This window comes from Pelophylax lessonae, assembly GCF_965119305.1.
Source record: "Pelophylax lessonae genome assembly, chromosome: 11".
Taxonomy (NCBI): Eukaryota; Metazoa; Chordata; class Amphibia; order Anura; family Ranidae; genus Pelophylax; species Pelophylax lessonae.
In genome coordinates this window covers 6696353-6717834 of record NC_138778.1, presented here as the reverse complement: position 1 = coordinate 6717834, position 21482 = coordinate 6696353, and the positions used below count along the sequence as shown (strand labels likewise).

The 21482-nt window shown below is 44.9% G+C and overlaps 1 protein-coding gene across 1 annotated transcript in view; it reads left to right on the top strand.

Moving 5' to 3' along the window:
- Positions 1-21482, top strand: part of TBCD (tubulin folding cofactor D) — a 315022-nt gene that overhangs the window by 192670 nt on the left and 100870 nt on the right. Inside the window, exons 15-18 of the mRNA XM_082272657.1 lie at positions 2491-2548; positions 6286-6315; positions 10443-10528; positions 12360-12440. Of these exons, the coding sequence (XP_082128783.1) occupies positions 2491-2548; positions 6286-6315; positions 10443-10528; positions 12360-12440 (255 nt within the window). The remainder of the gene's footprint in view (positions 1-2490; positions 2549-6285; positions 6316-10442; positions 10529-12359; positions 12441-21482) is intronic.

Genomic DNA, 21482 nt, shown 5'->3' with positions numbered 1-21482 from the left:
TAGCTTCTGTTGCAATACCCCCGTTAACAGGCTGTTTTCTCTTTCAAATGTCACTTTATGTATTGACATAACTCATTATATATTTTTTTAAAGTATAACTAAAAGCAATTTTTTTTTCTTTAGTTTTGGATTGAGTGGAGAGGGATGGGAACCTCTGTCAGTTTTTATTGCTGTCTGTGTCCCCGTTAGGGAGATTCCTCCTCTCTATTAGTCCTGTTGACCATTATCATTGGAAGTGATAGCAAAAGAAAATCTTAAATTGTGAGTTGTCCCCAGAAAAGTAATAGAGGGGAAATCTTTCAATGGGGACACTAGTTCTGGTAGCTTGGGTGTCCCCAAGGAATTCCCTTAATTTGCAGGGATTTCCTCTCACTTCCTGTTTGGCTATGGGATAGGAAGTGAAGGGAAATCTACGCAATCTCTGCACAGATGGTGAAAAAGATTCCGATGGGTCAGAATCTTTTCAAAATGAGAAAAAAAAAAAACACCAATAGTTCTGCTTTAATCCTTATGTTGCTAGCATTAGTAAATAGATAGAGTTATATATATTTGTTTTAAACTTTATTTTTTTATTTTGTTTTTATGATTTTTTCAGTTACTTCCTGTTTTTTGGTATTGCACCCAACTGTCCCTGATTTCGAGGGACTGTCCCTCATTCGGAACAAAGTCCCTCTGTCCCTCTTTCCTCCTCATTTGTCCCTCATTTTGTTTTGATCTATATAGTTGTATATGTGAGAGAATGATGTTAACCATGGTGTTATTGGGTGACTTTATGGGAGGGTAACTTCCTATCACACAGATAATGATCAAGCCTGTTGTTTTTTGTGTATGCCTTTTAATAGCTTTCTGATTGAGATTTGCACTATCTATTCTGGCACTGTTTGTGAACTTGTGTTGCATAATAAAACTTTTCACAAAAAAAAAAAAAAGTAGTAAAGGCATCTGAAGCCTAATCTATGTAACCCTTTAAAGAAAAAATTGCTATACTTCCCTGTTCTGAAGCCGCTCCGGTCTCCAGCGGTGCCCTCTGTGTGCAGGAGAAAGCTAACAATGGCTGGGAAATGTCTGACAGCTCAGCGTGGGACTGGACCTGAGCGGCTGCAGAATAGGTAAGTATAGCGATTTTTTTTCTATACAGACCTAGTGCCCCTAATAGCAAGCTGACATTGTCTATTCTCACACAGAGCTCAGCCCGCCCCTGCTCTCTCCTCATTGGCTCACTGTCTGTGATTGACAGCAGCAGGAGCTAATGGCTTCTGTAGCTGTGTGAGCCAATGGGGGAGAGAGAGACCCAGGATAGCCTTTGCTCTCATGCACATCGCTGGATGGAAATGGGGCTCAGGTAAGTATATGGGAGGGGGACGGAAGAGCAGGACCCAGAAGGTTTTTTTTACCTTAAAGTAATACTAAAGTCTTTTTTTTTTTTTCTTTAAAAATAAGCATGTTATACTTACCTCCTCTGTGCAGCTGGTTTTGTACAGATTAGCCCGGATCCTCCTCTTCTCGGGTCCCACGCCGGCGCTCCTGGCCCCTCCCTCCTGTCTAGTGCCCCCACAGCAAGCAGCTTGCTATGGGGGCACCTGAGAGGACCTGCAGCCCACAAAGCCATGGTTTGGGCCCCCGTCCCCTTTCTCTCCTGATTGGCTAATTGAATTTGATTGACCACAGCGGGAGCCAATGGCGCCGCGGCTGTGTTCCAGCCAATCAGGAGGGAGAGTCCCGGATGGCCGAGGCACTTGTACACTTTGCTGGATTGAGAGGGGGCTGAAGTAAGTATAAGGGGAGGGCTGCTACACACTGAAGGTTTTTTTACTTTAATGCATAGAATGCAATAAGGTAAAAAAACTTTGTGTCTTTAGAACCACGTTTCTGCTTTAGGCCTTTTTCACACTAGTGCGACTTGTCCCGCGATTTTGGACCACAAAATCGCATGACAAGTCGTTTTCCATTATTTTCAATGAGCCCCATTCATATCAGTGCGTTTTGAAGTCGCACCGACTTCTAAGTAGTTCCTGCACTACTTTGGTACGATTTTAATGCGTTTTGAGGTATATAGCCCTGAGCCATTGCTCAAAACCGCGTCAAAGTCGCGGCAAAATCGTGCAATAAAATCGGGTCGCATAAGTGTGAAAGGGGCCTTAATTACAGATATACTGTAAGTATCTTGTACCCTTTTTTTTTTTATCCTACCCATACTTGAGTGAAATCAAACTCTATGCACCGAGTCATATACATTGTATACGATTGTAGACAGGTGAGATGTCATATACTGTACATTGTATACGATTGTAGACAGGTGAGATGTCATATACTGTACATTGTATACGATTGTAGACAGGTGAGATGTCATATACTGTACATTGTATACGATTGTAGACAGGTGAGATGTCAGGAAGAAGCTGCACTGATAATTATCATAGGATTTCCTTCTGTGTTCAGAGACGTGATGACATTCTCATTTTATATTTCTCTTTCCTCCATCTCTTGTAGCGCTCTGCTAATCGCCGCCATCTTTGACCGCGATGTGAGCTGCAGAAGAGCTGCCTCGGTAAGCCGTTCTCATCACTCTCATGATTTTATTCTGTTGAAATTGAACAAAATTCTATATAGAAAAAGGAAAAAGAAATAAGTCGGACTGTAAGCAGTGTGAACCGAGCCTTAATGACACCCCAAACGTAGGTGGAAAACACAGTGCGTTTGCCTGCACCGGATTGCATGGTACAGTAGTGCCTTGCAATCCGGTTTCTGTGTGATTTATAAAGTAGTGCATGCACTACTTTTGCTATGGTCCAGCGCAATTTCAATTCATTTAAATTTATGGTGCCGAAATCGCAATGCCCCTGCTTTCCTGTGCGATTCGTGTTGTGAACCGGCCCTAGAAGCAGCAGTTGGTTGCCAGCGACAGGCTTCCATTCTTTCTCTGTATCGGACTCCAGTGTCTGTTGGCTTTGAAGAAAGCTTACTGTATGAGGTCTGTGTTGTAGATCAGCATTGCTGGGTTTATCCTCATAATGACTCCTCCTGTAACGGTAGCTCTGGGCTCACTCTACGGGCTGTTTGTTCCCTGAGGACGTCCCCGGCTGTCCCTTTCATAGCTGCTAATGAGACGTCCTTTTCAAACCCTGCAGCTTTGCTTCCAATGCTTCCAGACCTACTGATCTATAACCTGATTTATTAGAAGATAAGAGGGACGGGGTAGATCAATGTTTCTCAACCTTTCTTCAGTCAAGGCACCCTTTAAAATTACAGACAATCTTCAGGCACCCCATTCTTAAATGTAAAAAACTATTCTAATAGTTTACATCAGTGGTCTCCAAACTGTGGCACGGGGGCAGGATGCGGCCCTTTGCTTGACTTTATCTGGCCTTTGGTAAACTAACGATAAGAGGTACTATTCTTCCCCCCACTGACACCAATGATGAGGTATTATTCCTCCCACTAATACCAATGATGAGGTATTATTCCTCCCACTGACACCAATGATGGGGCACTATTCCTCCCACTGATACCAATGATGGGGCACTATTCCTCCCTCTGACACCAATGATGGGGCACTATTCCTCCCACTGACACCAATGATGGGGTACTATTCCTCCCACTGATACCAATGATGGGGCACTATTCCTCCCACTGACACCATTGATGGGGTACTATTCCTCCCACTGATACCAATGATGGGGCACTATTCCTCCCACTGACACCAATGATGGGGCACTATTCCTCCCACTGACACCAATGATGGGGTACTATTCCTCCCACTGATACCAATGATGGGGCACTATTCCTCCTACTGACACCAATGATGGAGAACTATTCCACCCACTGACACCAATGATGGGGCACTATGCCTCCCACTGACAACCAATGATGGGGCACTATTCCTCCCACTGACACCAATGATGGGGCACTATTCCTCCCACTGACACCAATGATGGGGCACTATTCCTCCCACTGACACCAATGATGGGACACTATTCTTCCTACTGACACCAATGATGGAGAACTATTCCACCCACTGACACCAATGATGGGGCACTATGCCTCCCACTGACACCAATGATGGGGCACTATTCCTCCCACTGACACCAATGATGGGGCACTATTCCTCCCACTGACACCAATGATGGGGCACTATTCCTCCCACTGACACCAATGATGGGGCACTATTCCTCCCACTGACACCACTGATGGGGCACTATTTCCACTGACACCAATGATGGGGCACTATTCCTCCCACTGACACCAATGATGGGGCACTATTCCTCTCACTGACACCAACGATGGGACACTATTCCTCCCACTGACACCAGACATGAGGAACTATTTCTCCACTGGCAGCAACAATGAGACATTATTCCTCCACTGACACTAAACATGTGACATTATTCTCCTCATTGATACCATCGTTGGGGCACTATTCTTTTTACTGATACCATTTTCTGTGCCCACAGGCCTAAAGAGCAGTAAACTGGCCCTTTGCTTAGAAAGTTTGGAGACCCCTTGTTTACATAATGCAGCAACATCCCCACATGTAGGACACCGAACGTTAGAGGTCATTTTTTCTTCCAAAGCAAATACCCTTTTGCACACTGGTACTGACTAGTATTCCAATGTTTCTCTTCTCCCTCAATTTCAGTCAGCTAATGTGACCCCAGTGCTGAGGGAAGCTACAGAGACCCTTCTCTTCAACTGATGACAGCATTGGTTGTTAGGATGCCAGTGTCTAGAAATTCATAATGGTACATAATTCTTTGTGCACTGGTGTGCAGTCATGTTGGAACAGGAAGGGGCCATCCCCAAACTCCTCCCACAAAGTTGGGAGCATGAAATTGTCCAATATATCCTGGTATGCTGACACCTTAACAGATCCCTTCACTGGAACTAAGGGGCCAAACCCAACCCCTGAAAAACAACCCCATACCATAACCCCCCCTCCACCAAATGATTTGGATCAGTGCACAAAGCAAGGTCCATAAAGACATGGATGAGTGACTTTGGGGTGGAGGAACTTAACTGGCCTGCACAGAGTCCTGACCTCAACCCGATAGAACACCTTTGGGCTAAATTAGAGCTGGGGCTGCGAGCCAGGCCTTCTTGTCCAACATCAGTCCCTGACCTCACAAGTGCACTTCTGGAAGAATGGTGAAACATTCCCATAGACACTCCTAAACCTTGTGGACAGCTTTCCCAGAAGAGTTGAAGCTGTTATAGCTGCAAAGGGCGGAGCCAACTCAATATTGAACCCTACAGATTAAGACTGGAAGGCCATTAAAGTTCATGTGTGTGTAAAGGCAGGCGTCCCAATGCTTTTGACTATATAGTGTGTGTATATATATTTAAAACTCTTCCACAAATTAAAACCATTTGATACCCTTTAAACAAGGACACCCTTGTGCTTAGAATCTTTTAGACTAATATTAAAGCGGAGTTCTGGCCTTTTTTGCAATTTTAGTGATTCCTGGAGTGCTCGCTATGCTGATCAACAATTGGGCATTTTCAATTATTTTCGGGGGTCCCTTACCTTATTTTCAGGGCATTTTTGATTGTACTTCCTCCTTCTCCCCCCTCAGTGGCTGCGGCCACCGACATCACTTCCTCCTTTGCATTGCATCCTGGGAGTTGTTTGTCATCACTCCCAGGAGGCTGGAAACTCCCAGAACACTCCCTGGAATCAGGAAGAAGGACACAGCAGATTACACTGCAGCTTCAGATGCCCACATCCAAGATGGCCACGTCCAGACAGCGTTTTTAAAAGTAAGATTTTGACTAAAATCCAATACTGTAGCTGTTCTGTAAAGGGCGATGGATTAGTATTATAGGGGTATTTTTAGTTAAAAAAGATATTTGAGGCCGGAACTCTGCTTTAAGTATTGTAATTGCTGTCAGCATGTTAATCTTGTGATTGGAGGACGTTTTGTCACATCTTATTAGGCTCCAGCTGATGAATGTCACATTGATAGACCTTTGTGCCCAGCCAGGGTTGCACAGATGCTGCTCTTGCGCCCCTCATAGCGGGAGGTGTGTGCAGACGGGTGACATGTGATCAGCGCTCGGCGGGAGGAACGTGAGACCGCGGTTTGGTCTCATTCCGCAGCGATCCATGTGACTGCGGCAATGACAATATGCCCCGCGGGGCCCGTTCCTTCCACACAAGGTGTACTTTATTCCAGAATGTGAAGCCATGGGTCATTTCTTAGCGCTGTGTTTGTTTTTATTTCATGGGTTGCTGTTTGGTTATAAGCAGAGGTGTCTCATTTTGTCTTGTTTGTTCTTTCTGTTCTCCAGGCAGCCTTCCAGGAGAATGTGGGGAGACAGGTACGGTAACTTTTCTCAGCCATTCCTTTTAACTCCTTGTGACCGGGCAGCGTGGCATCGCATGGCATGAAGCATGGCCTGTTGTCACGTCATGCTGCTACATGCAAAGGATATGTCACCAGTAGTGATCGACAGATATCGTTTTTTTACTGTGGATACCAATATTTTGGCCAATACATATCGGTATCTGCCAATATTTTCAGACATTTAGAATTTTTTTTTTTTTTTTTTTACACAGGTATTGCTGTGGAGGGATCTGGGGGTCTAAAAGACCCCAAACCCTTTCTTTGCACTTAAAAGCGTTCAAAACGCCAAGTTTGGCTGTTTTGAATGCTGTCATTTTTTTTTTTATTTGGCGCCAGTACCCGGTCGTGATGTCATGACATCACTTCCGGGTTTTTGCATGGAGACCCGATCAGAGGCGAATGCGGCTTTGATTGGGTCTTCGGCAGGCCGTGCAGGTAGGATGCCCGGGTCTCCTGGTGGGATGGGAGACCCGGGCAAGCCATGGAAGGCGACGGGAGGAGGGGGGGACGTCCACTCCCGCTCCTTGTGATGACAGCTGAGCGGCTTCTCAGCCTCATCGGTTATCATTACAAGACAGCCGACTGTTGGCTATGGACGCCGGTACCGGGGTGATGCCTCTAGCTGCAGCCATCACTCCGGTACAGCACTTTCCCAAAATATCGGCAACCTCAGGGGCCGATTCAGATATATCGGGGATTGTGCATATCAGCCCCTGATATATGGGCTTTGCCGATAATCAGTCAATCTCTAGTCACCAGCACACCAGGGAACTCCCTCACGGGTCCAGTGCTTTTATTGACCATCATTGCAAAGGACAGTGACATTTGGGAGCCATGCAGGACCCCTTCATCAGGCATGTGACGGCGGGCCCTGCGTGTCTCCTAAATGCTGTGATGTGATCGTTAATAAAAGTATTGCACCCTTTGATGGAGTTCCCTGGTGGGCTGGTGATATATCCTTTGCTTTCCGGTATCCAGCCACTGATCACTTCAGCTACCCGCTAAGGCCTCATGCACACGGGGCATTCAAAAAAACGAACTGCAAAGCCAGTACTGATGCCAGGAAAAAGAAGCTGTAAAAACGCAATCTAAGAAGCGTTTTGTATTGCTGTTACTGCGCGTTTAGCCGCATCTGGAAGTTCCGGAAGATCCTAAGCTTAATAATAGCATGCAATGCTAAGCTGCGGTTTCCAAAGCAAGCAAAGTCCTTTCTTGTTTTGGGAGAGGCATGGACTCCAGAGAGAGAGAGATAATTGTTCCCTGTACAAATCATTAGTAAGACCTCATCTGGAATATGCAGTTCAGTTTTGTGTTCCAGTTCTTATAAAGGATATCAGGGAACTGGAGAAAGTGCAGAGAAGGCCAACCAAACTGATAAGAGGCATGGAGGAGCTCATTTATAAATACATAAGGGGGATATGATCGCCATGTATAAATACATAAGGGGGGATATGATCTCCATGTATAAATACATAAGGGGGGTTATGATCTCCCATGTATAAATACATAAGGGGGGGTATGATCTCTTTGTATAAATACATAAGGGGGGATATGATCTCCATGTATATATACATAAGGGGGATATGATCTCCATGTATAAATACATAAGGGGGATATGATCTCCATGTATAAATACATAAGGGGGGATATGATCTCCATGTATATATACATAAGGGGGGTTATGATCTCCCATGTATAAATACATAAGGGGGGGGGGGTATGATCTCTTTGTATAAATACATAAGGGGGGGATATGATCTCCATGTATAAATACATAAGGGGGGGATATGATCTCCATGTATAAATACATAAGGGGGGGATATGATCTCCATGTATAAATACATAAGGGGGGGATATGATCTCCATGTATAAATACATAAGGGGGGGATATGATCTCCATGTATAAATACATAAGGGGGGATATGATCACCATGTTTAAATACATAAGGGGGGATATGATCACCATGTATAAATACATAAGGGGGGGATATGATCACCATGTATAAATACATAAGGGGGGGATATGATCTCCATGTATAAATACATAAGGGGGGATATGATCACCATGTATAAATACATAAGGGGGGATATGATCACCATGTATAAATACATAAGGGGGGGATATGATCACCATGTATAAATACATAAGGGGGGATATGATCTCCATGTATATATACATTAGGTGGGATATGATCTCCATGTATATATATATAAGGGGGGTTATGATCTCCATGTATAAATACATAAGGGGGGGATATGATCACCATGTATAAATACATAAGGGGGGATATGATCTCCATGTATAAATACATAAGGGGGGGATATGATCACCATGTATAAATACATAAGGGGGGGGATATGATCACCATGTATAAATACATAAGGGGGGATATGATCACCATGTATAAATACATAAGGGGGGATATGATCTCCATGTATAAATACATAAGGGGGGATATGATCACCATGTATAAATACATAAGGGGGGATATGATCTCCATGTATAAATACTTAAGGGGGGATATGATCCCCATGTATAAATACATAAGGGGGGGATATGATCTCCATGTATAAATACATAAGGGGGGATATGATCACCATGTATAAATACATAAGGGGGGATATGATCTCCATGTATAAATACATAAGGGGGGGATATGATCTCCATGTATAAATACATAAGGGGGGATATGATCTCCATGTATAAATACATAAGGGGGGATATGATCTCCATGTATAAATACATAAGGGGGGGATATGATCTCCATGTTTAAATACATAAGGGGGGATATGATCTCCATGTATAAATACATAAGGGGGGATATGATCACCATGTATAAATACATAAGGGGGGATATGATCTCCATGTATAAATACATAAGGGGGGGATATGATCACCATGTATAAATACATAAGGGGGGGGATATGATCACCATGTATAAATACATAAGGGGGGATATGATCACCATGTATAAATACATAAGGGGGGATATGATCTCCATGTATAAATACATAAGGGGGGATATGATCACCATGTATAAATACATAAGGGGGGATATGATCTCCATGTATAAATACTTAAGGGGGGATATGATCCCCATGTATAAATACATAAGGGGGGGATATGATCTCCATGTATAAATACATAAGGGGGGATATGATCACCATGTATAAATACATAAGGGGGGATATGATCTCCATGTATAAATACATAAGGGGGGGATATGATCTCCATGTATAAATACATAAGGGGGGATATGATCTCCATGTATAAATACATAAGGGGGGATATGATCTCCATGTATAAATACATAAGGGGGGGATATGATCTCCATGTTTAAATACATAAGGGGGGATATGATCTCCATGTATAAATACATAAGGGGGGATATGATCACCATGTATAAATACATAAGGGGGGGATATGATCACCATGTATAAATACCTAAGGGGGGATATGATCACCATGTATAAATACCTAAGGGGGGATATGATCACCATGTATAAATACCTAAGGGGGGATATGATCACCATTTATAAATACATAAGGGGGGATATGATCTCCAGCGGTTTAGACATTGATGGCTGTGTGTGGAGTTATTTTGAGGGGACAGTAAATTTACACTGTTATACAAGCTGTACACTCACTACTTTACATTGTAGCAAAGTGTCATTTCTTCAGTGTTTTCACATGAAAAGATAGAATAAAATATTTACAAAAATGTGAGGGGTGTACTTACTTCTGTGAGATACTGTATATGTAAACTTAAATTTATACATTTTTTTTATTGCTTTGGCGATATTTGTTGCCCTAAAAAATCCCATATTAGGGGGTCTTGCCTGCAGAGTCTATGGATGCAGAAATCGGGGTTATTATGACCTGTGTTGTTTTTTTTTTTTTTTGTTTTACACAATTTTATTATTTTTTTTTCTTTAGATGTCCCACAAAATAGGAATGAACGTGCTCCTGTCCTGCTGCCCCCCTGTATCTGTATTTTACGCTGAACGTTTATATAAAAAATGTATCTTTGATAAAAATTCCTCTTCTCTGAAGATGGAAAGCACCCGGAAATTTTGTAATCTTTTCTTCTATGTTGATAGGGAACTTTTCCACACGGGATCGACGTCCTGACCATAGCAGATTATTTTGCCGTTGGTAATCGGGTCAGTTGCTTCCTCAACATCAGGTAATGTGGAATCCATGGCTGCTTCTCACACCCCCGGCCTCTATGAATTGCTGGATTTTCTGTAGAATCAGTGTGGGCTGAGGGGGCTTTAAAGTGGTTGTAAACCCTCACATATACCCAGTGATGTGACCGGGCTCAGGTGATATACAAAGATGAAACAAATCCTCCTGCATAAGTTGTACCTGTTTATCTGCAGTCTTCTCTAGTCTACATCCATTCAATATCCAGAATGTATAAAGCTTGTCTGAGCTGTCAGAACAAAGGGGATGGAGAGCTGAAGTTTCACTCAGCGAGGAGAACTCTAAAAGCTGATTGGAGGAAAGGGACACCCCCCCCCCCCCTTCACAATGCACAGGAACAAAGTTGAGGCTGTCAATCACCTAGGGCTCCCTCCCCTGTCACCTTTTTTTTCTCTTAGTGTCAGGAAAACTTGTCAGAACTGCACAGAGAGCAGTCAGAAGTGACACTTAGTGCTCTGGACTGAGACAAGTACACACTATAGAGGGATATGCTTTGTTCATATTTCATGTCTGAGGTTTACAGCCACTTTAACCACTTGCCGACTGCGCACAGTATATTTACTGCGGCAGTCAGCCCCGGCCAGGCAGAGTGACGTAGATCTATGTCGCTAGCCTGTGACCGGCTTTTGAGCCAACAGCGGGCGAGCGTGCGCCCGCCCCGGCTCGTTCACAGAGGAGTCCGCGCGTGTGACCGGCGGACCCGATGTCCGCCGGTCACACTACGATCGTCGGTAGAGCGGGAGAAATAGTTTTTACACTAGTAGCCATGTCCCATCACAGTTAGAAGCACGCCCCTAGGACACACTTAACCCCTCCCTCTCCAATACAGTTAACCCCTTCCCTGCCAGTGTCATTTTTACAGTAACAGTGCATATGTATAGCACTGATTACTGCAGTAATGTCACTGGTACCCCCAAAAGTGTCAAAAATGTCAGTCAAGGGTCCCATCTGTCTGCCGCAATGTCGCAGTACCGAAAAAAAAATTGCAAATCGCCGACATTACTCGTTAAAAAAAAAAACACCAAAAATGACAAAAATCTTTCCCTTTGTTAGTAAACGCGATAACTTTTGCGCAAACCAATCAAAATACGCTTTTTGCGATTTTTTTTTTTTACCAAACATATGTAGCATAAAACAAATTGGCCCGAAAATGTTAAAAAATTTTGAATTTTACATTTTTTTGGGGAATTTCATATAAAAAAAGTGAAAAATATTGTTATTTTTGCAAAATTTACGCTCTTTTTTTGTTTATAGCGCATGATCAAAAAATCGCACAGATGATCAAATACCACCAAAATAAAGCTCTGTTTGTGGGAAAAAAAGGACGTCAAATTCATTTAGGTACAGCGTCGCACGACCGCGCAATTGTCCGTTAGTCACGCAGTAAAAAATCGCAAAAAACCCCCTGGTCAGGAAGGGGGTAAAATCTTCCGGGGCTTAAGTGGTTAAGCCCGTTAAATTTGTTGGTATTCAGACAACCACGGGTGCCGGTGTTCTATCAGAAAACCCTACCCCATCAGATTTCCCTACCTACGATTTCCCTACCTACTGTATGGCTGAAGTTTGCACCGCACGGAGATCGCATGTAATTTAGGAGCAGTGCGCTCCGAATTACATGCGATCTCTGTGATGTGAACCGGCACTTAAGTGTGGAAAAAGTTCTGCAATTTTTTATCTTTGTCTCATTTTTTTTACATCACAGAAAGCTGACATTCTAACAGGGGTGTGTAGACTTTTTTTGTAGACTGTAGCATTTTGCTTCCTATTAACAATTATTACTGAAAGTTCTCTGTTCTTCACTGTTTTTTCAGTGTATTTGTCGCTGGTTTCCCAGAATACACTGCACCAATGATTGATCACCTGGTGAAGATGAAGATTAACCATTGGGACGGGTAAGTTCAGCAACCCTTCCATGGCCAGCCTTAGACTGTATGTGATCCCTAACAAGGAACTTCCCTTTCAGATAACATCAAATAAAAGTACTCTGCGCTGTACGGTACTCCTCCCCCAGCGCCAAACTTCAGGTTCAGTTAGCGGGATTGATCCATCCACGAGTTGGAAGAGAAAGAAAAAGGCCGCCACACACTGGATAGATCATAACGTCCACATTTATCTGTAGAAGCCGTGCACAGAAAGGGCAATGGCAGTCCTCACCCTAGGATATGGTGACCAGACGTCCCCGGTTTCAAGGGACAGTCCCCGGACTGAGGACACTGTCCCCAGACCAAGTCTGTCCCCGGCTTTGTCCTGCAGCTAGAGGCATCACCCCGGTACCGGCGTCCACAGCCAACAGTCGGCGGTCTTGTTGTAATGATAACCAATGTGGCTGAGAAGCCACTCGGCTGTCATTACAAGGAGCAGGAGGGGACACCCACCCCCCCCCCCCCCGCTGCCTTCCGCGGCTCGCCCGGGTCTCCCGTCCCACCGTGAGACCCGGGCATTCTACCTGCACGGCCACCGAAAAGAAGAGCCGATCAATGTTGCATTCAGCTCTGATCGGGTCTCCATGTGAAAACCCGGACGTGATGTCATGACATCACTTCCGGGTACTCGGCGCCAGATTTTAAAAAATGACAGCCAAACTTGGTGTTTTGAATGCTTTTAAGTGCAGAGGAGGGGTTTGGGTCCAGATTCCTCCACAACAGTACCTGTGTAAAATGTTTTTAAATGTCCGAAAATATCGGCAGATATTGGCCGAAACCGATATGCCATGACCAAAATATTGGTATCGGTATTGGCAATTAAAAACGATACACTACCTTGTACCCTTTAATATTCTAAAAGACTTAAAAGTGAAGGTACGGCTATTCTGGCTATAACATTTTTTTGGGAACCGGTACCTTTTTCTGACCGGTTACGAAAGTCTGTGCACCCCGTTATTTTGAGGGGACATCAAATTTACACTGTTATACAAGCTGTACACTCACTACTTTACATTGTAGCAAAGTGTCATTTCTTCAGTGTTGTCACATGAAAAGATAGAATAAAATATTTACAGAAATGTGAGGGGTGTACTCACTTTTGTTAAATACTGTATGTCATTCTAACAGAATGATTGGAGTTAAAGTGAAAGCTTTTACTTGCCACTCTCTGGGTATCTATAGGTAGTCATGATAGTGTTTACTACACAAATAATCTCTGTTATTTTTCCTAGTTATCTAACGTTTTCCTATGTTTTAAAGGGTTGACTTAAAGAAACAGTGCTTTGGCTGGAGCAGACCGGAAGGCGCGGGATAGGATCCCTGAGGCGGTATTGATGCCTCGAGCGTTGTATTGTTTGCACGCATTGACTGTTTATAGTAACCTGTGCTGTGCTCTGACATGCTGTCCAAGCTGTGACTGCACCCTCAGGGATCACTGTTTGTGTCTCCAATCTGCTGGTCAGCTTCAAAGGTCAGTGCAGTGCTCCTGTGATCAGCTTGTCCCTCTGTCATCAGTGTCATCATCATGGCCACTGGATGCGAGTCGGAAACAAAAAGCTTTAGATGAAGTTTAAGTGGCTTTTCCGGAACCCACTCTGCAGAGTTGATATAAAAAAAGAAAAAAAAAAATCATTATGATGCATGTACGTTTAAGACCGTATCTCTTTAAAATACCTGACCAGGTGTCATGTACCTGGTCTGAGGCTGAAGCGACGGGAGGGCTTCCCTTGTAGCTGAGTGCACAACACCCCTGAGAGTGGTGACAGGGGATGCTGATCCCAGAGAAGCACAGGTTGCCAACTGTACTGTTGCTGGATGGATCTGTTCCTGGAGACGGGCCGAACTGGAAGGCAGCTGGGTAAGATGGCGCACTGGATGTGCAGGCAGGGCTGGACAGGAGACATAGTCAGGGGCAGGAGCCATGTTAGGTAGCGGTAATCAGGCAGAAGAGTAGTCAGGAACAAGCCATGGTCCTATGCAGGGAGCAAGTAAGAGCAAGTCGGTGGAGCCAGGAGAGGTGGAGGAGACAGGTCAAACAAGCAAGCTGGGTCGGTAACAAGAAATCCAAGTCAGAATACTGAGCACATGGAAGCACAAGATACAGGAAGCTGAAGACCAATCAGCAATGTCTGCTGAGTTCAGCCATGTTGGACATGGGCAAATTTGCCAGGTCTTCGTGCATTTCTCTTCTGGTTAGCACCCTGACACCAGGAGACAATCGCTAACTGGCTGTACCATTTTACAGTCCTAATTTTGGTTCTTCATGATTGATATGTCAGCCTGAGTCCACAAATAAAAGATAATATTCAGCGCACGATCAACCACACAATGAAATATTAATAAATCGGCTGCTGCTGAACACTGTAGGAAAAAGTAGTGCAGCACATAAAAGAATTGAATAACAATAAACCGTGCAATTTGTCAAAAAGTGCAATAAGATTGAATAAAAGTCCTTATAAAATTTGATGACTGATAAACAGAAAGAAAGAAGCCTTGTGTGAAAAAAAGATGAATGCAAACTCCATGCAATGGGGTTTCCGTGATGATACAGCCTATCCACCAAAAAACACACTGCCTCTCACCTTAGCAACTTGACCACTAGGGGTCACAGAGCCTATAGAGTGATAGACCATCCACAGACAGATCCGATCCCAACGAAGGAGTTCCTGAATAATCTCCATGGATCCCCGGATGTCATATAAATGAAAGAAAGGATCTAGTGCTCTCTGATTGATATCCACAATTTTATTGTAGCACTTTAAAATTATGTATTCACAAGCAATGCACTGTCACAGTGTAAGAATCAGGCAGCATACAGATACTCAGTACAGCGTGGTGGCTGCGGGTGACGTCCTAACTCCTCCCCCCGTACGCGTTACGTCCCCGCAGATGAAGTCCCATCCACGAACGTAACGCGTACGGGGGGAGGAGTGTGTGACGTCACATCGTCTTATTATTGTATAGTGAAAGATTTAGGTTCCCCTAAATTGGGACTTTTTAGGCACAGATAATTGAAAAGATAGGTGGATCATATAAATAAAGAAGTTTTTATTAAATACAAATAGAAATCAAAATTTAAGAACAGTGTGCAAGCAAAAAACAAACAGAGAGGATATAACTTATAGTGCTCGAACATAACCCGACATGTTTCGGAGCTGAGGGTACTTGCTCCTTCTTCAGGGGAGTTCAAGCAGTACTAGGGTTATACCGTAACTGAGTTTAAAAGAGGCCTGCACAGAGGTTAAAAACAACTGGTGATAAAGATTGGTCCGGCAAACATGTATAGCAGTGTGGGTTATAGATCGATGTTAATATTTAGAGAGGAGAGACACAGCTGTTAAATCACGGACGTGACCGACACTCAAACTGGGCATCTGGAGTCCTCAAACAAAGGGGGGAAGCCAGGTACAGTTTCTTGAAAGAGATATATGGTACAGCCGGTCTTGATAATGACACAGGTTATAATGAGATAGAAAACGTCCTCTCCACACTGCAGCCAGCAACCAAAATGCTGCATTTTGGTTGCTGGCTGCAGTGTGGAGAGGACGTTTTCTATCTCATTATAACCTGTGTCATTATCAAGACCGGCTGTACCTATATCTCTTTCAAGAAACTGTACCTGGCTTCCCCCCTTTGTTTGAGGACTCCAGATGCCCAGTTTGAGTGTCGGTCACGTCCGTGATTTAACAGCTGTGTCTCTCCTCTCTAAATATTAACATCGATCTATAACCCACACTGCTATACATGTTTGCCGGACCAATCTTTATCACCAGTTGTTTTTAACCTCTGTGCAGGCCTCTTTTAAACTCAGTTACGGTATAACCCTAGTACTGCTTGAACTCCCCTGAAGAAGGAGCAAGTACCCTCAGCTCCGAAACATGTCGGGTTATGTTCGAGCACTATAAGTTATATCCTCTCTGTTTGTTTTTTGCTTGCACACTGTTCTTAAATTTTGATTTCTATTTGTATTTAATAAAAACTTCTTTATTTATATGATCCACCTATCTTTTCAATTATCTGTGCCTAAAAAGTCCCAATTTAGGGGAACCTAAATCTTTCGCATACGTATTAGGGATGTTGGCACACCAGGCTCTAGGTCTTTAGCACATTCTCCATATTATTGTATAGTGGACTTGTGTACCCTGGACCATACCACAGTCTATACCCCACTAAGGTCTGTTTCTGTCTACATGTGTACATTGACTCTTCTGTATTATTAAAAGATATAAAATAGATTATATAGAAAAATAAAACCTGACCAGGGCAGCCTTCCGTCAATTCAGTCTTTGCTCTTTTGTAAGGCTAGAATCACCACCAGGATCTTCAGCATCCATCACTTCATGGTGTGACAGATGCCTGTGCCTCCCTGCCAAAGCCAGATCATCCACAAGGCAACCTAAGGGCCTGATGGATGTCTAACTACCACCTGAAGCCTCCCGTTGAGCGATGGTATAATTGGTCGAACCTGTGTACCTGCCTGCCACTTCATAAGGGAGGATGTACCTCTAGGCAGTTAAAGCAGAACTTCATTGAAAAAGTGAAGGCCCGCTGGTTTGCTTGTTCTCCCTTCTACCTGTAACAAGGAGTTACGAGGTGTTTTTTAGGGTGGAGTGGGGGGAGGGAGTACCAATTGTTACCGGTATCCACTCCCACTTTTGCAATCCTCACAGGATTGCCCATCCCCAGGACCAGTCACAAAGCCCCTTGCGTGCAGAGAGGTGGCTGGGGTTCCTTGGGAAGCCATAGACGGCTTCTAAATCCAAGATGGCAGCGTCAGGGACCTGCAGCTGTAAGTAAAACTGGCTGCGGGAAGACATCACTGGACCCCAGGAACTGTAGCTGAGAACCTTTAGAGGCAACTTTTCTGTCCATGAACCTTATGTTGGAGATTTTCTCACTTCTGGTTCCTGTAACACCAGAACAAGAAATTTGGAAAGCGGCAAGCAGGTGTCACTAGTACAGGAAGGCACAGACAGAAATAAACCACTTCAATACAATACTAATTCCTGATCCAACCTGCTGAATTATGTTTAGAAAATCAAAACAAATGATGGCACAATGGTATGCGCCATTTTCTTCTTTTTTTTTTTTTTTCGATAGACGGAACGTTCTGGACCCTTTCTGTGGATCCTTATATTGCTGGTGACATACTTCTCACTTTTTAGAAATCTGTCCCATCCACAAGATGTGGTATTGGGGGGATCATACTTATGTTGTAGGTGCTTTTTCCAAACTGTATGAGTACGTTGAGTTTCGCCAGTCCAAACTGTATTTAAGAGCATGGCAGCCCACTTTTATAAAACAAAACGAGAAGTTCACATAAACCTCAGTTGCCCACACAGAGGTTCTTCCATGTCAGCATGAAGAGTCAACTGAAAATGCAGAGTGACCTTGCTAACTTGTTAGCAGCGCTGCTGCTCTTCTTACCAGTCCCTCTGACTGTGTTGCCCAGCTTTCCTGGTTTACTTGGTTGTCTTAGCCTTTAGTCGCACTGTCCTTCTGCACGGCCCACTCCTGGCCTGTGGATAGAGGTTCTCCTGGCACCCTGATAGGAGCCCATCATACTTATGGTTGAGACCTCCTGTCTATTGATTCCTGGCTGGGACACCTCTGACCCCTGGTTGGGACCTTCTGTCTCTTGATTTCTGGCTGGGGTGCTTCTGACCCCTGGTTGGAACCTCCTGTCTCTTGATTCCTGGCTGGGGTGCCTCTGACGCCTGGTTGGGACCTCCTGTCTCTTTGATTTCTGGCTGAGATGCCTCTGACCCTTGGTTGGAACCTCCTGCCTCTTGACTTCTGGCTGGGGTGCCTCTGACGTCTGGTTGGAACCTCCTGTCTCTTGACTTCTGGCTGGGGTGCCTTTGACGCCTGGTTGGGACCTCCTGTCTCTTGATTTCTGGCTGAGACGCCTCTGACCCTTGGTTGGTGCCTCTTTACTTTTGGCTGGGGTGCCTCTGACGCCTGGTTGGAACCTGCTGTCTCTTGACTTCTGGCTGGGGTGCCTCTGACGCCTGGTTGGAACCTGCTGTCTCTTGACTTCTGGCTGGGGTGCCTCTGACGCCTGGTTGGAACCTGCTGTCTCTTGACTTCTGGCTGGGGTGCCTCTGACGCCTGGTTGGAACCTCCTGTCTCTTGATTTCTGGCTGAGACGCCTCTGACCCTTGGTTGGAACCTCCTGTCTCTTGATTTCTGGCTGAGACGCCTCTGACCCTGGGTTGGAACCTCCTGCCTCTTGACTTCTGGCTGGGGTGCCTCTGACGCCTGGTTGGGACCTCCTGTCTCTTGATTTCTGGCTGAGATGCCTCTGACCCCTGGTTGGAACCTCCTGCCTCTTGACTTCTGGCTGGGGTGCCTCTGACCCCTGGTTGGAACCTCCTGTCTCTTGACTTCAGACTGGGGTGTCTCTGACCCCTGGTTGGAACCTCCTGTCTCTTGACTTCTGGCTGGGGTCCCTCTGATGCCTGGTTTAGACCTCCTGTTTCTTAACTTCTCTGACCCCTGGGTAAAACTAACTGTCTCTTGACTCCTGGCTGGGGCTCCTCTGACCCCTGGGTGAGATCGCCTGTCTCCAATATAGGAGTTGTCTCCAAACTGGGAGCCCTGAGCTATCCTCATGCTTGTGTATAACTACCCTGCACAGCTGTGTACTCACTGTAGGCACCCAGTAAAATCCAGACACAGGATTGAAGGTTCTGTCCCACCCTGAACACTTTAGAACAGGGATCCTAAAACTACAACCCTCCAGCTGTTGCAGAACTACACTTCCCATGAGGCATTGTAAATCTCTGACATTCACAGACATGACCAGGCATGATGGGAATTGTAGTTCCTGAACAACTGGAGGGCAATAGAAGACCCCTGCTGTAGAACCTTCAAGCTCTAGGCCCCAATCCAGGACTACAGATGAGACCACTCAGAAACAACAGTCTGGAACTTTTCATTAAGCCATAGTGAGAAACCTGCGTCATTTTTCTCCTACATTTTTACAGTGGCAGGACCTCGCACTGTCACAAAAGATAAATTAGTCCCACACCTGTCCAAAGCTGTCGCAGTTGGCTGCCCAGAATTAGAGGCGCAGGGGTCGCAAATGCACTGTGAACACATTTATTAAATTTTGCATAACTAGAGGCAGCCTGATTTGCATATAATTATGTCGCTAGTTTGCTCGATAAATTCCCCCTGACAATGTCTTGTGTGACTACTTGTCTAAGGAGCTTGCTCTTACCCCCTGTGTCCTCTCTTTTGTACAGTAAGGCCTGCAGACGTCCTCTATAATCAGTGACACAAATCAATTGTCACGCAGTAAATACGACCCGCAGGCCTGGCTCTGGTTACAGTACCGCATCCCGGACACTGCAGCCACTCACCTGTGAAAAAACCCCAAACCAGATAAACAGGTGTAACAGAAAATACCACAAATCTCAGGTGAAAAATACTACTGCCACCAGCAACATTCTTCATAAGTATACAATATCTGCAGAAAGAATGAAACAAGCCTGCAGGTCATACAAGGTTACACAAACACTGCAGAATACAGAGAATCGAGTATTCATCTCATCTGATAAGGATCAAAATCTATTTTGTGAGCATTTTACTACACTGGATACACAATCAAAATAAATCCTAATGGTGTCAGAGGGTTTGTTACACTTCAGTGTTAAATGAAGTAAAAAAGGTCTTGGAACAAAATCCGTTTGCTGTACTCGCAATGTAGAGCCGAGTGTGACCCCCGGTATTTTACTACGCTGTGACCCCAACTGTACACCAGTGCCAGACACAGTGCATTTTTTGCTCGCATACACAGGGCCGGTGCAAGGATTTTTGCCGCCATGGGCAAAATAAAAATTGCTGCCCCCCCCTCCCCCATATGCTCTCTCCCCCCCCCCCCCATCCCAAGTTGCTGAAAGGGTTAAAACCCCTTCAGTGACTTACCTCGGCCATGGGTCAGGCTCCGCCTACTCTCCTTCCCCGCCGGCGGGGGGAGACCTAATGCGCATGCGCAGCAATGGCCGCGCACGTGCATTAGACCTACGGCGTACATGCATTAGACCTCCCCATAGGAAGGCATTATTCAATGCTTTCGTATGGGGATTTCGGCGACACTGGAGGTCCTCGCATAGCGTAGCTTGCTGTAGCCCTCAGGCGGCACAGCATGAGGAGTGCTGCATCGGCCGGCGGCCGGTCTATTACTGATTACGGGTGCAGGATGCCGGTGCCCCCTGCTAAGTTGCGCATTAGGCGGCTGCCTAGGTCATCTTACAGGTAGCGCCAGCCCTGCACATACACGCCCCTGTGTCGGCACACCGGTTTGGTGTTTCACGTTAGGTACCAATGATTAGAAGCTCCTCAGGGAGTATAAAAGAACGCCAACTGCCCCAACCTTTAACTGGCCTGAATGAGCGAGTTTGGGGTGGAGGAACTTGACTGACCTGCACAGAGTCCTGACCTCAACCCAATAGAACACCATTGGGATGAATTAGAGTGAAGACTCTGAGCCAGGCCTTCTCATCCAACATCCGTGCCTGACCACACAAATGCACTTCTGGAAGAATGGTGAAACATTTCCATAGACACTCCTAAACCTTGTGGACAGCCTTCCCAGAAGAGTTGAAGCTGTTATAGCTGCAAAGGGTGGGCCAACTCAATATTGAACCCTACGGACTAAGACTGGGATGCCATTAAAGGGCAACTCCACTTTCATGGGGGAAAAAATACCAAACAAAGATAAAACAATATAGAGTATACAATTGCGACACAAATCATATTGTAAGTGAATGTTATTAAAAACGACCTTTCCTTTTTAATCTACAGCGGCTGTAATTTTCTGAAAATGTAATACAATATGTCCGCCTGGAGCTGTTCTGTACACAGAATGTATACTGACCACACCCCCAGAAACATCATTTCCTGCTTGTGTGATTGGCTCACCAATTTTCCCAGAAGTCTGCACTAAGATACAAGTCAGATTTCTGGCATCCCCTGCAACAAAAATGTCATTTTTGGTGAGATATT